Source organism: Prunus mume, linkage group LG5, assembly GCF_029339155.1.
Source record: "Prunus mume cultivar Tortuosa linkage group LG5, ASM2933915v1, whole genome shotgun sequence".
NCBI lineage: Eukaryota > Viridiplantae > Streptophyta > Magnoliopsida > Rosales > Rosaceae > Prunus > Prunus mume.
The window spans coordinates 4728662-4744394 of NC_142702.1; the positions used below are offsets into that span (position 1 = coordinate 4728662).

General features: G+C 36.5%; 1 protein-coding gene and 1 pseudogene across 1 annotated transcript; one reads left to right on the top strand and one right to left on the bottom strand.

The window, feature by feature from the left end:
• The first annotated feature begins 3301 nt into the window (after positions 1–3301).
• On the top strand, positions 3302–4258 carry LOC148916700 (protein LEAD-SENSITIVE 1-like; annotated as a pseudogene).
• Positions 4259–5296: 1038 nt separating this feature from the next.
• Positions 5297–14354, bottom strand: LOC103330613 (uncharacterized). The gene is made up of 10 exons (XM_089051458.1): positions 14240–14354; positions 10077–10164; positions 9847–9972; positions 9633–9739; positions 9442–9492; positions 8558–8701; positions 7865–7954; positions 7330–7436; positions 5905–5979; positions 5297–5685 (listed from the first exon to the last, which is right to left on the bottom strand). Exons 1-10 carry the CDS (start codon positions 14264–14266, stop codon positions 5676–5678), a joined length of 825 nt encoding a protein of 274 aa, XP_088907584.1. The 5' UTR covers positions 14267–14354; the 3' UTR covers positions 5297–5675.
• Positions 14355–15733: the final 1379 nt, after the last annotated feature.

The following is a 15733-nucleotide window of genomic DNA, read 5'->3' on the forward strand; positions in this document are numbered from 1 at the left end:
GGCCGACCATGTGTGTTTTTTTTGAAATTGCCCATCGTCTCGTCTCTTTCTAACTGCTGTTTGGTTATGAGGTGGGTCCCATGATCGCCACGTCAGACATTTAACATCCGACTTTAACGGTCAATGTAACGGCTGGTGTAAATTGGTAATATTTCGAAATGTTGGGTACGAAATTGATTAAATTGAAACCTTGGGGCTCATTTCGATACTTATACTAAACCTCCAGGGACTAACGTGTAGTTAATCCAAATAAAAATATTACTGTTATGGCTCATTTTCCATGGCAGAAGCTAAACCAGTCCCCATCTTAACCCGAGTCTGAGATCTCTTGGGCTTCAACTCCGGCGGTTTTCATTCCTTCGACACTATCGTCTTGTTTTCCTCACCCAAACTCTCCTACAGCTCAAATACCGACTCGTCCAACTCGGTCTCAGTCGCAGAAATCGTGTGAGGAGACAACCACTTGGCCTTGATGCACTCTGTTTGGATCTGACATCCACCCACTGCCCTACACTGGTGGATCTAGATGGTGGGTATGGGGAGAGGTTGGGTTGGGGTTAGGGAAGACGTGATAGAGGTGGCTTTTTTTGGGTTTGGTTTGATCTTGTTCTTGTTTTTACGAGCGCATCCGCCGTGTCTTGAAATATGTCAAAGCTCTGTAGATCCAAGCTCAACACAACCTGAAAGTCGAGCAGCATACCATCGTCGCCAAGGATGGGAAGAGGTGGAATCCAGAGTTTCTGTTATGTAAAACCGACTTTGCCTAAAACTAGGGCTGGCAATGGGTCGGGTCGTGTCGGGTTCGTGTCGTGTCGGGATATTAAACTTGTCAAGAATGCTCAACCTGAACCCAACCCATTTAATAAGCGTGTCGTGTCGGGTTCGGGTCGTCTTTTATCGTGGGTTTCGAGTCGTGTAACGGGTTGATAAATAATAACATGCATGTTACAAAAGTCACAACTGAAAAAATTTAAATAAAAAAAATGGAGAGAGGAGAGAAAATATAAGGAAAAGAAAGAAAAAAAGGATAGAGAGAGAGAGAGAGAGAGAGAGAGAGAGGAAAGAAAAAAAAAAAAAAAGAGGGGAGAAAACTAAAGAGAAGGAAAAGAAAGAAAAAAATAAGAGAGGAGAGAAAACTAAAGAGAAGTAAAAAAAGAGAGGAGAAAAGAGAGAAGGAAAAGAAATTAAAAAAGACAAAAGAGAAGATAGACGGAAAATAAAGAAAAACAAAAGAAGACAAAGAAACATTATAAATATCAAAAGGCATAGTATATAATCACAAAGTTGTATCTAGCATAGTGGATAAGGTGTTGGAGAGTAATGAGGATCGTGGGGGTTCAAAACCCCCCATATGTGTGTTTTGAAGTCTCTATTTCTCTATATTTTTTCGCGGGTTGACGTGTCTTACACTGGTTGACACGACCCGTTTAATAAAGGGTTAAACATGTGTTTTAACGGGTTGGTGGGTTGACCCGAAACCCACCCGTTTAATAAACGGGTCAAAACGGGTTGACCCAAAAATTACCCAATTATTAATCGTGCGGGTTCAAGTCATGTTTTTTCTATGTGGGTTTCGAGTCGTGTAGGAAATTGTCACCCTTACCTAAAACCCACCGAATTCTGATCTGTGCAATGAGAGAAAACCAAGCCTCCTTGCCAAACAAGGAGTTTGTTAAAAATAAAAAAATAAAAAGATCTTGTTCTTGTTTTTACTTTTTTCAATTTTTTGTTATTTATTCTTTAAGATATATTTGTTATTGTTTTTTTGTTTTAAATTTTTGGGTCGTTGGGAGGTTGCAATGGAGTGGAATTGGTTTTGGCTGGGTTTGTTTGTTTGTTTGTTTTTTTTTCAATTTGAAGATTTTATTTTTAAAATGAATGAATTTTTTAAATAATTTATTGACGGAATTACCCCTTCACAACTAACAGAAGTTAAAAAAAAATATAGAAATTAAGTTAAATAAGTTTTTTAAAAGACAATTTTTGATTTTTAATTTTTTTCTTCACACATGGCACTTATGGCTCGTTTGAGACTGCTTCTCTACTTCTGCTCACAAGAGCTTCTAACAAAAGCACTTTTATTATAAAAATCTTGAATTTTCATAAAAAATTAAAGTGCTTCATGGAAAAGCACTTGGGAGTGCTCCTGAAGAAGCACATAGCAGGTGCTTTTCAGAAGCGCTTCTATGACCAGAAGCTCTTCTAAACGTTTCTACCAAACATTGTCAGAAATGCTTTTGGCCTTCCAAAAGCACTCCCAAACAGGCCTTTAGTTTAGCAAAACAATGGGTCCTATTGGTGCCACATCAGCTTTTTTAACAAACTTGATGGTGATGGGCAAAGTGAGACACAAAACATCTGTAAATGGAGCAAAGTGGGTCACTTACTTTAAGGAGGTTTAGTAGGAATTGACTAATGTTTCAGGGGGCACTGTAGCACTTAAGCCTATTATTTATGTCATGAAGAATTAGTATTTAAATATTTTAATTAATATCATAAGTAACGACGTAACTCAAAACTGAACCCAAATAAAAGAAATCAGATAAAACAAGTTGCAATAAACTTAGGGAAAAGACTTCCACAAGGAGGGCAAAGAGATGATGATATAAGAAACATAGTCTATTTAATTTTTATCAAAGACCTTAAACTGATTAACTTTAAAATGAAGCAAGTTTTGGCAAAAAAAAAGCAATCCTAAACGGGGCCTTAATCTTCAAACATCTTGCAAAATATTGAAAGAAAGCAACTTTATTAGATGTTTTTATTATTATTTAGTTGAATATTTCAACCAAGTGAGACTCTTGTCCAATAGTACTGGCTCGTTGACTATTTCTCACTAATTAAGCAATTTAAAATGCAATGAACTTGGCCAATTGATCCACCAACTTAATTAATTAGAAACTCAAGAGCATGGTGGCGATTTAATTGAATAACAACAAAGATAGTTGAAGGATTATTAAAACATAAGGATCAATGAAATTAGCCAAATCAGTAACAACATGGACAAAACAAAGATCCCAACAAAACACAAAAGCAAACAAAAATGAATTTAATTATTAAGAAAATGATTGTGTCAAGCTGTAAGAAACTTCAAAGAGGTTGGCATGCAATTTCTTTTTTTTTTTATAAAAATAAAACAAGCAAACAAACTTCACAATGAGTGCCGCATGATATTCAATACTAAGTATATATATGTGAACTAGAGGCAGGGTATGATGAATCCCATGCATACATTCAAAGAGAAGAATTCGATCGAATGCTGCTGAATTAACGTTTTGAGAGAGAGAGAGAGATAGAGATGATGAGACTCTTGTCAAACAGGACTTCTGGGGAGGAGCTCCAGCCAGGAGATCACATCTGTTCTTACAGAAAAGGGCATACATACTCCCACCATGGTGAGTATATATGTATTTGTTTTCTGAATGATAAGTTGATGCGTTAGTGATCAGATCCGTGATATCGTTATCTCAAGAAAATAAATAAGATTTTAAGTTTAATTAAGTAATTGCTGAGTTGGATTCTAGTTATCGGGTTTTATTTATAGCTAGAGAAAATAAGGCGATGGGTTACATGTAAGAAAAATTTTATGGAAAAGCCACATTTACTATATATTTTATGATAATAATATTGCATGCATGCACGCAGGTATATATGTTGGGGAAGGTTGGGTGATTCATTACACTGCAGCAGATGAACCAGTAACTACTAGTTCGACAGAGCCACGATGCAGAAGCTGCGGACACGACCCAAACACAAAACGGGGAGTGCTGAAAACCTGCGTTGATTGCTTCTTGAAAGGCCACGGCCTTCTTTGCTTTGAATACAATGTCTCTCTCGGCCGCTTCAATCTCAAACAGAAGGGCACTTGCAGTACCGAGAGTTGCTATCCAAGTGACAAAACTGTACGTCTTGCCACTGAGATTTTCAAGGTGAATTCAATTTGTTCAATAACAACTGCGAAAACTTTGCAAGTTATTGCAAAACAGGTAAGCGCGTGAGCGAGCAGGCTGCCAAGGCAATGGCTATTTTGGATGCATCCACCAGCAGAGGTAATCCATTCACAGCTATTTCCAAGACTTCTCTTCTTCTTTCCGTGGCTGCGTTGCGTCCTTACTTTCTTCCAAGTCTTCTTCGTCATGATTCTGTGTTAGGGCTGATATATGCTAGAGGAGCATTAGTGTGTATTTGTTGTGTGTTCAACAAATTTAGTCGGAATAAAATAAATTCCACATGTAATGATGTTAATAGGCCACCATGAAGTTGGTCCTGAGGCTAGTCAAATATCCAAGCTTTGTTCTTAGTTGAAGTAGACAATTTCTTTCAGTTTCAATAATGAGGACGGCTTTAGCCTTAATCAAATTGTATCTTGTACTTTCTACATATATGCAATAAATTAATTACAATTCTACTAATTGCGTGTGTTTCAAAGTTAATGTGGATAATTGAATATTCGGCATTATGAATGCTTTGTACTTTATCATGTTTCCTCACTAACTAGCCCCTCACGCATGTGCCAATTGGTTTTCATTTTTCATTTTTATTTTATTTTTAGAATTAAGAAAAGATAACATAAATAGTTATATTCTATAAAAGTAGGACATATTATTTGATTTTGTTTTTAATTTTAATTTTTTAAATATAAAAATATAAATTTACCATATTATCCTCATTTAATTAATAATTTTAATTCTTAATGTTTGAATTAACTAAGAGCATTTTCTGATATTTTGAATGTTTTACTATTCTCTGCCTTTTGTTATATATATATAGATTACTGTCGCTTTTTCTCAACAAAAAAATAGTTCACGTGGATCCAAATAACATCTCTCATCAGTGGCACAGTGGTTTTCTAAAAGTTAACTGGATGGGTTTTTTTTTGTCGATGGCGCACCGTGGTGGAGGCTGCCGACACACAGGCTATAGCTGCTTTGGAGGGGATACGGTTTTCTGTGAGACTTCAATTGCAGGGGTGTGTTTTTTAAGGGTGATTCTTTGCCGGTATTGCCAATGCCATTGGTACTGATATGGAGCATTTTTATGTGGAGGGCAGTATCCTGGACAATGCACGCTTCCTCTTACAGAGTTTGCCGGAGTCCAGTTTCCATTATGTCCCTCTGGGAGCCGAACGGTGTATCGGTAACAAACTGTCAAAATACATTTGGTAACGAATTGAAAGCAAATATTACTTACGAAAATGAAAAGTAGTCTTATTGTAAAACATTTACAGCCCGTCACATAATTTCATAGCTTTCGTGTTAATCAAAGAAATAAGAAATGCAACAAGATTGTTAAGAGGTGAAGAAAAGAGTGAATGCAGATAAAATTAAAACAAAAAAACTATTGATAACTGTTTACAGTTTTTAGTTTAAAAAAAAAAACCAAGTGTTGTTTCTACTTCACTGCTCTCATCTCTTTCTTTAATTTAGAAGAATAAATTTTGAGAAAAGCAAAAACTTTACTAAACAGACCCTAAATTTCAGAGAAATCGGGAAAATAGTCGCTTGTATCAATCAACCGAAAAGAGGTCAGCTGGTTGAATCATACAAAGGACTAGTTCCCAAAATTGTAACTGAAAATTCTAATTTATCATCCCCCCATAAACTTCTGTTTTTTGGCTGTGTTCATGTATGGTCTGAAGACCCATTCAGTCTAGGCTTCATTCTGATCCACTGTTCCTAACTTAATCTACAACACCAAAGCAAAGAAAGTGTAAACAAGTATGAAATATTAACAGTCTACTCGTCATTGACACAAAAAATATATCAAGTAATTAAACATGATTTTTGAACTGTTATCCAGAGAACATCAACCGCGTCCACATGTGAATGCAATGAAGCAAGTGATATCACTGCAACAAGCACAAATTTCTCAGAATGAAGATAAAATGAAGGGCGAAGTACTGACCTCAATTCAAACCGAGGACCAATCTCCTTCAGCTCAACGGATTTTGGGCCTCCGTGCTTCTCATAGGTATGATGCCTGTATGTTCTTCAAATTGTTAATGGGAAATGAAAGCAAGTACACTTAGAGGATAAATCTCACTGTATAAGAAATATAATGAATAAAATTGCTAGAGCAGCTAACTGAAGAAATGCTTAAATCCCTGATAGGAAAAAAGTGAAAAGAAAAAGAAAAACTGAAAAACTGAAAAAATAGAAAGAGAAAAAGAGTGTACTGATTATTATTCAAGAACAGCCCTCTATGTACCAATACTGCACATAATAGAACTTATCGCAAATGTGCTAGGAGAGCAGTAGATCACATCCATGTACAAAATCCAAACCAATCATCCATCTAAGGTTAGAATGCTTAGCGCACTTCAAAGGTCAAAACTTTTTTTCTCCACTCATAAGAGCAATGCCTATTGAAAATCAAAATTCCTACCCACCCACAAAATTGAAAAAAACCTGGTCACACAACTCAACCACCAATATTACCAAAGTACCTCCCCTAATTACTTTTTTTTTTGTCAGTTCTAGATAATGGCTGCCACTGTCATGGTTGGCAGCATCTCCAACATGGAGGCAGCCACTATGTCGCTCTGCAATGGGTCTTTTCTCACCATATTATACAGCTGTTAATACACATAGAAGATTGCAAACTACCCGGAAGCCAAACTCTGTGGCTTGTTTGAGGTTGAGTTGGGAACCTTGTGACCCGAACTTGACTCAGGCAAAGTAAGTCTAACTCAAGCTGGACTCGGTTCAACTAGCTTCATAAGCTCAACTGAACCCAAGCTTTATCTTGAACTCAAGCTCAATTTGAATCTTCTCAGGAATATACTTTACAAAAATGAATCCCTACAATAAAAATCTTAAATCCATTCTCCAAGACTCCAGATACTACCATACATAACACCTCCAACTTGTTTGTCAACATACATTAACTACATGAGCCTCAGTCCCAAATTTCTCACAAGCAAATCCCAGCACCAGAAAAGGCTGGATATGTGTAATGAGCTGAACAACGTGCAACTAAAAGTAAATCGGAATATATGACTATTATTATACACTGATCTGGGTTTGACTTGCAGAGTGGTAATGCCCCCTAGAAATTTGGTGCAAAAGACTCAAAGATGCAATAACTACAGCTAGATTAGAAAAGATGTATCCTCTTTGGAAGCACAAGCAAAGCCCATCAGCCACAATCTAACAATAAACCTTATTTTTCTAAACACAAATGTCCACAGTAACGTAAGAGTTGGTCAATAAATAATAATAACAATAACAATAACATGCCCTTTCAAAGTTAACGAGTCTTTTAGCTTTCCTACAAGTCTTAGGAGTCAAAGCCTAAAAATATGGCTACAGATATGTGACAACAACCAACCTGAATGAAATGTAGTCAGACTGATTGGCAAAAGTGATTATGCGTTTCGTGTCTGGCTTTGACACTGGAAAGAGATGCTTTAAAATATTTGCTGTCCTCTCACCCAACTATTAACAATCAAGAAAAGAATACTATGTATAATAAAATACTGAATAAGCCAGTAATTAAGAAGGGAAACTCAAAAAATATGGAGTGATAAACTTTTACATAAGATAAAGATGGGTAGCAGGAGTACAGGAATCAGAAAAACTAAGAATAATTATAACATGCAAAGCAACCAAGTGGGATACCATGGTGGATTCCAACAGTTAAACTCCTCCATGATTTTCTTAGATGGTAGGTAAGTCATAAATAACTGGAGCTGTTTATTTGGAAAATAGTTATAATTAATAATCCTGATCTTTAAACCATTCTGTCAATCATGTCTCAGGAGTCATATTTTTTATTAGATCAATTGGGTCTAATATATCTTGGCATGATATACGGAGCAATGAGAGCAAACAAGACGTTGAAATATTTAATTGAGATATGATACCTTAGTCCTGAAATTGTTGAGAATCAAATGTGGATATACCTGAGGCATCGTTCCCACGATTTTCTTATCTTTAATGTCATGTCTTGTAACCTACAAGTGAAATACTATTAGCTGAATGCCCATACTAATAAGTCAAAGCATAGATCCAGTACTGGCATGACAAATTCACAAAAGCAAGTCAGAAAAAGAAAAAAAAAGCAATGTTAAACTTAATTAGTTCATAATATATGATTTAATTTCAATGTTCGTCATGATTGGCATTCTACAATCATCACTATCAACTCTTCCTTCTATGTTTCTTTGCACTAGGAAGCTATCTGTTTTTTTATTTTGTTATTTTGTTTAAAACTATATCATGTTCTGTCATCAACCAGACTTTGTATAAGAATAATCTACCTTGAAAAGCACAAATTTGAAAACCGAATCACTTTCTCAAAATCTGTTTCCAGTAACCAAAAAACCTCTGACTCCTGACAGCAATAAAACTAAACCCTTTCTGGCCCAATTCAAAACTTTAGACCTTGTGTGCCTCTCACTTTTTATAATTTGTATGTCGTCCTCACTTTTTCCCAAGTTTTACTGCTGAAGATAGAAATTTGCTGTTGTCTGGATTTCTTTTCTGCTGTTCTACATCAGTCAAAATACCAAGATACTTGTCCTTTACATTAATGTAAAGGTTATCACACTACTTACCACATTGAGTAGTTGAAAATAAGCTGTTGGACCAAAAGGAAGGTGGCTTATAATCAACCCATCTGGTACACCACGATGCTCATGAACCAACACAACATCTGTAAAATCGTGTGCACGGCAAGTTTCAATGATTTCAGAAATAACCTGCAGGATTTGAAAGAAGAAAAAAAAAAAAAATGTATGCTCTACTATGGAAAAGAAGCAAAGCTTCAGAGCCAGGCAGATATGTCCTTAAATTTGAAAGGTTGTCAACAGGTACCAACTCTTTCGATTAACACATTGCAAGAATAAGAAAAACACGACAATATCAAAAAGAACTAAAGCAGTTACACCTCAAAAATGAGATAAATCACACCATATTTATCTCAATATTGACTACACAGAAAACACAAAAAAAAAAATCACACACAATAATTAACATAGTGACTACACAGAAAACATCTTCCAATAACTCAATATTGGGCAATGCATGGTTGATTCATAAGAAGTGGTCAAACAACATCACACAGAATATATATATATATATATATATGCAAATAAGTTCGGAGAAGGGCTCCGTCTAATTTCTCGTGTCAGCAGTTAGATTTAAATGACAGAGCTTTTGCCGAGTCAAATATTCTTTGAGAGGGAAAAAATTATCTCTATCTTTTATCCTCTTTCAGATTTTCTATTTTCCTTATCATTCAAAGGCTGTACTGCATATTTCTGGATTTAATTTGATCTCTTATATCTCAGATCTCCAGGTAAGAACACCAAAAACAAAACTTGGAAACAACCATGCAGTCCGAATGCATCATCAAGCAACTACAGATTTAAGTACAACTTACAACCAAAAAGAGAGGAAAAAACTAAGCAGAAAAAGATAGGCAAAACGGTCCACCAACCTGGCCACCGCGATTCATTTGTTGTGCATTGGGAAAAACAAGTTTCAGTTCCTGCAACAACAGTGTCATTGAACAATAATCAATAATCAATAATCAAAACCAGCCTTGCATGATACCCACCAAAATGAACCCAAGAAGTGCAGCTAGAAGAATTAAATTATATGATGCGAAAAGAAAGAGGCTAGGCCAACCTTTGCAAATTGTAACAGTGAAGCACTCGGATCCCTGGAGGTAGTTAGCAAAATTTTGGGGTCTCTTTGTGTGTTTACATACTCATCATCAATACGTGACATTGGGACTAGGATTCAGAAATAAAAATCATGAAGAATTAACAGCATACTCAAATGAAAAAACAAAAATCACATGTTCGAGCTTCAAACTACTGTCCAGAATATGATAAATTACCACGACACTTTGATATATAAACATGAACTTTCACATATAAATTATCATATATCAAAGAACTTCCATAGATATCTTGACGAAGGGCGGCTTCCTCATTCCGAAGCTCCGTGGGTATTGGTTTCCCCTCTTAAAAAAAAAACCAAAATGTCCTAAAATTGTTAGCAATTCACTGACCCCAACACAAAACTCCAACTTAGAAATGAAGAAAACAAGTACAAAAGAGAGAGCACTTTCTAGAGCTTCTCTGATCTTGCGCTTCTTCTCATAGCGCAACCGTTGTTTGCCTTCTAAGTTCTTTCTGTACAAGTACTCCCTCGTTAAGAAGCTGCCAGGGCAAACAGTGGGGACCACAAACCTGGGCAAGCCCTGGCGAGGATGACGTCGGCGCTCTGTTTAAATTTTTTAAAGTGGCGTGTGCAATACACGCGCCGGTTTAAAAAATTTGACGCCTGATACCATGCGGCATGATTCCACGTGTCGCATCTTTGGGCCATCCGATCCGCTTTTAAACTTATCCAACGGCAGCCATTTTTTGCGAATAAAAAAATCGAAAAAGTAACCCCAGCGGCTCTATGCCACGTGGAAGCTCTGGGCTCTCCGATTAGTTTTTCCAGCAATCCAGCGGCAGGCAATTTTTGCCCAAAAAAAAAAATAGAAAAAAGGAAAAATTTAAAAAAATACGAAAAAAATACTGAATTTTTTTCTATAAATACCAACCAATACTCTTCACTTTTAACACCAACTCTTCATACATTTTCTTCTCATTCTACTATTTTTCACTTTCTAGTCAAATTTTTTTCACTTTCAAGTTGTTTTTTTCTCTATCATATTATGGGTTCTTCTAGTGAAACCGGTGGAGGAGCATGGAGCATGACGGAAGATATTAGCTTGTGTGAGGCTTGGCTCCAAGTTAGTCATTGTCCCGTAATGGGCAATGAGATCAAATTCTGTCATATGTGGAAAAAAATTCATAAGGAATTTTGTGAAAGGGTAATTGGTTCGACCCGTACGGATCAAGCATTATCTAGTAGGTGGAAAATTCTTAATAAAGAGTTGGGAAAGTGGAGAGATGCCTTGACAAAAGCGATGAACAACCATAGAAGCGAGCAAAACCTTAGCAATGAGGTAAATTATTTGTAATTTATTTATTTATTAATTTCTATGTCATATTAAATTTTATTTAAATGTTTCTTGCAATTTATATATTATGTTAATATTTCTTGTATTTCCAATATTAATATGAATGTTTCTTGCAATATTTATATTTTGTTTTGCATTTCTAATAAATGGTTAAAGTTTCTTGCGTTTCCATTAATTTTTTTAATACTTGTTGCATTGCTAATATTTTTTTTAGTTTCTTGTATTTCCTTTTTTATTTTTATTTATACTTGTTGCATTGCCAATATTTTTTAAAGTTTCTTGTGTTTCCATTATTTTTTTGTTATACTTGTTGCATTGCCAATATTTTTTAAAGTTTCTTGCCTTACCTTTTTTTTTTGTATAGATTATGCAAGCACAAATGTTTTTTGGTGCTACTGGGCAAGGGAAAAAAAGTTTCAACCATACCCTATGTTGGGAGGTGGTGAAGAATTGTAAGAGATTCCAAATTATTCTAACGGGTCCAACGATAGTGTTGAACGAGATGCCACTCCATGAGACACCGACATCGGATTCACCTATGGATTCCCCGATGAGTCAAGACTCACCTATCGAAAAAGAGCCGAGGCCTATTGGGAGGAAGGCGGCGAAGGCGAAGAGAGGGAGTAATTCTACCAAGAATACATCTAAATATTTGGAGGAGCTTTCAAAGATGCAAGCCATGAGAATTGAAATGGATATGAAACAACAAGAGCACGATAGGGCAATGGAAGTAGAATATGCAAAAGAAAGGCAGTATGTACGCCAAGGAAAGATTGAAAAAAATGATCGGGAAACCATGGCTATGGATACAACCCATATGTCCCCCGAAACAAAATAATTTTGGAAGTTAGAACGAAGGGATGTTATGAGACGAATACTTTTTCGTGACGATGGACCTAGCAACACGGATTGGTTAAATGATCAAAACCATTAAGTTAGTTTGCTTGCCTTTCATTTCATTCTACCATTAAGTTAGTTTGCTTGCCTTTCATTTCATTGTATTTTTTGTTTTGTTTAAAAAAGTAGTTGTAATTCATGTATTTTATTTTATGAGTTGTATTCATTTTCTTTTAGTGAATGAAGAAAATATTCAACAACATTCCTTTTTATTCAAAACATTCCATACATAAAAAGCAACCCACAACCAAAGCATAAAAAATAAACAAACCACAATCAAAGCATAAAAAATAAACAAACCACAACTAAAGCATAAAAAAACAACAAAGCATAACTAAAAATACAACATAAACATAATACATTAAAAACACATCTTCATTTTACTTTATTGTCCTTCATTGCCTTTCACAGCCCACAAATGCTCCATCAAGTCCATTTGACGATGTTCATGAATATATGACGATTGCATCTCCGTGTAGCGCTCAATCATCCGATGCATGAAACTATCGTCTCTAACTAACGGATCATGCTGCACTGGTTCTCCATTTGGCCCCATAGGTTTTTCATAAATTTGTGTTAAGGCGGTGTTCATTGGATCTGGTTCATACTCATCTTCAGCAGCATCGTAATCATACTCATCTTCCACAATCATATTGTGGAGGATGATACAAGTCATCATTATACTCCTAAGCACCTTCTCATCAAATAGACGTGCCGCTCCCCTGATAATTGCCCACCGGGCTTGAAGGATACCAAAGCACCTCTCCACATCTTTTCTGTAACCCTCTTGATAGGCAACAAAAAATTTTTCCTTGTGGGATCGAGGAAGTGGAATTGATTTCACAAATGTTGTCCACCTCGGGTAGATACCATCAGCTAGATAATACCCGTTCTGGTAGATGGTATTATTAATTTGATATGTGATAGTTGGGCCTTCACCTCTCAGAACATCATTGAACACCGGGGATTGACCCAGGACGTTCAAATCATTTTGAGAGCCGGCAACTCCAAAGAAGGCGTGCCAAACCCATGTATCAAAACCAGCAACTGCTTCGAGGATGATGCTTTTCTGCCCTTTCCGATTCCCATAATCCCCTTGCCAAGCAGATGGACAATTTTTCCATTGCCAGTGCATGCAGTCAATGCTACCAATCATTCCAGGAAATCCACGAGACTCGCTTTTTGTAGAAGCCGTTGCAGGTCCACAGGCGTAGGTCTGCGCAGTAGTCCACAGTGTACAAATTTTCCACTGCATCACAAAATCGCACCAAGCTCTCCAAAATAGTGGACTTCCCCATCCGGGCAATCTCATCCACCTGATCAGCAGATGACCCATACGCCAACATTCATATCACATGTGAACTTTTGCTCGAAGCAGCCCCAAATCTCCAGCACAATTTTTCTTTTGAACAAAGTAGTCATCATAATTGCAAATATCATCCATGACTTTATTGAACAGATGGGGTTGCATTCTATATCTTGCTCGAAAATGAACATCAGAGTACAGAGATTGTAGGATAAAATAATCTTCCATAACATTCTTACCCCGAGAATGTCTATGTCTGTCCACATTCGGTGCCCGGCCTTCTCGTGAACCACGGTGGCTCTGGTTTTCTTCCTCCAGCAAAGCAATGGCCACACCAAGTTGCTCATCTAGTTCTCTCTGCGCCCTTTTGCTTGCAGCTCTTCTACGCATCTTGCTCGCCTTTCTCGCTCTTGCCTCTCCAAAACCTCTTCCATGTCGTCTGACATTGAGAATAGAGAATGAAATCTAAAATCTGAGAAATGAAATCTAAAATATGAGAAATGAAGATGTAGAGAAGATATGATGTGGGAGGTATGAGCTAAGCCTCTGCATTTATAGAAAAATTTAGGCAGATAGAGATGACACGTGACGCAATTTTAGAGGGTGAAAATCTTATCTGAAATTTGAAATTCACATGAAATTTAAAATTTGAAATTTATCTGGAATTTGAATTTTGAAACGTATCTGAAATTTGACATTTTGAATTTATCTGAAATTTGAATTTTGAAATGTATTTGAAATTTGAAATTTGAAATGTATCTGAAATTTGAAATTTATCTGAAATTTATCTGAAATTTGAAACCGAAAATCTGATCCGATATGAATAGTATTGACACATAGGAACCCAAAAATCTTATCCGAAAATATTATCCAAATTAATTGTTTAAGTAAACAAAGTTGTGAACAAAAAATGAATAGTATTTGCCATGGCAAGCCTTGCATTGCTGGAAACACGATTTTTTTTTTGCCCTAGGGCAGCACTATTCACGTAAATAGTATCCGCCTAGAGCTCCCCTTGCCATGGCAAGGGGCTAACTGGTGGAAGTGCTCTAACCTCTTAGTTTTTGGGGGCAGCATACTTGCTCTCTGTAACAGAACCTTATACGATGCCGTTTAGCGAGCAGATTAGATGATGCCTAGTGAGATAGTCTCTTGCCTCTTCGTGTTAGCTGACTGTGAGAAGGGAACCTACAAAGCAACCGAGAGAGTAGGGGTTTACCGCTTTGAAGGGTAAGCATGTAATTACACAAAAGAAATCACGTTTTCTTTTTTCGGGAGAAACTATAGGAAAGTAGTATGGTAACGGTAGAATGGATACTTGCCTCCTTTCCTTCCCTGTAAAGAGATGTTCCTTCTTCCGCCAATTACAATTTGACATATTTGTAAAAGTAATTCATTAAAATCATAAAAAGAATTTCTGCATACATGTCACACTATATGAGTAGCCGTATTATCTTATAATTTTATTGATACAATTCTTTTAAAAGGGAAATGTCAACCATGTGGTCTACCCATATTCAAACACATGTACCAATTATATGACGTAGCCGTATTACTATAATATTTTATAATTATTTTTGGGGGTTAAAATGCATTTTGTTTTTGTTCCGTAAAAGTATACAAAAGGCCAAGTGATCAGCTGCGAAATGCACTTATAAACTTGATTTTAATTTTGTTCACTGTGTTTTTGTTTTTCATGTTTTGATGACTGTGTTTAATCTTGTAAGCAATTTAACAATAATTTTGCAATTTTTCTCTAATTAACTTCAAATCACAACTGAAAGGGTTTAAATTTGTAAATATCTTTCACCAAATGTTCAAAATCATGTCTGTTGAATATGATTTTTAAACCGATATTCTTAAATTTTCTTCTACCATTGAGGTTCTTAAAACAAAAAACAAGACTTGTGCACGTGCATTTTCACTTCATTCATGTTATAACTTGGGTATGCATGGCTTGTTGAGATTTCAATAGCAGAGTTTAGCTTAGGGAAGAAAAGTCTCAGAGGGGGAGAGAGACGTTGTGAGAGAGATTGTTACTGAGCACCCATCATTGGAATGTGTTGACGTGGAAAAATGGTTCGTTAACTTTCCCGCTCAACTTAGTGATGTTGGGCCTTTGGTATGCCTTTGGGCCTCAGTAGAACACGTGATCTGTAAAATAGCACATGCTCGGTAAGACCTTAGGCACCGGCCGAAAGCTCTCCGATGCTTAAGTAAGTACGTGATTGGAAAGATTAAACCAGATCAATAGGTAGTATGCCGTAAGTTCTTATTACCTCCATTTTGGGGAATTGTGCTCCTTTTGTAAGCCTTAGGAGGTGTGCTGGTTGTGTAGATTTTCGATGTGAGACTGTAGACATCGATTGTGGGCCTGCCACATCCCCAAGAGAAGAGATTACCCTAATCGAGGAATCGGCAGTCTGGGTGCCGAAGGTACCCTGACCAGGCTCAATCTTTGTCCACGTGTCTAGTCTTCAATGGCTGTTCATTTTGGTATAAACAGGAGTCCCCCAAGTTTTCTTTCTGGAGTTCTAGGAAGGG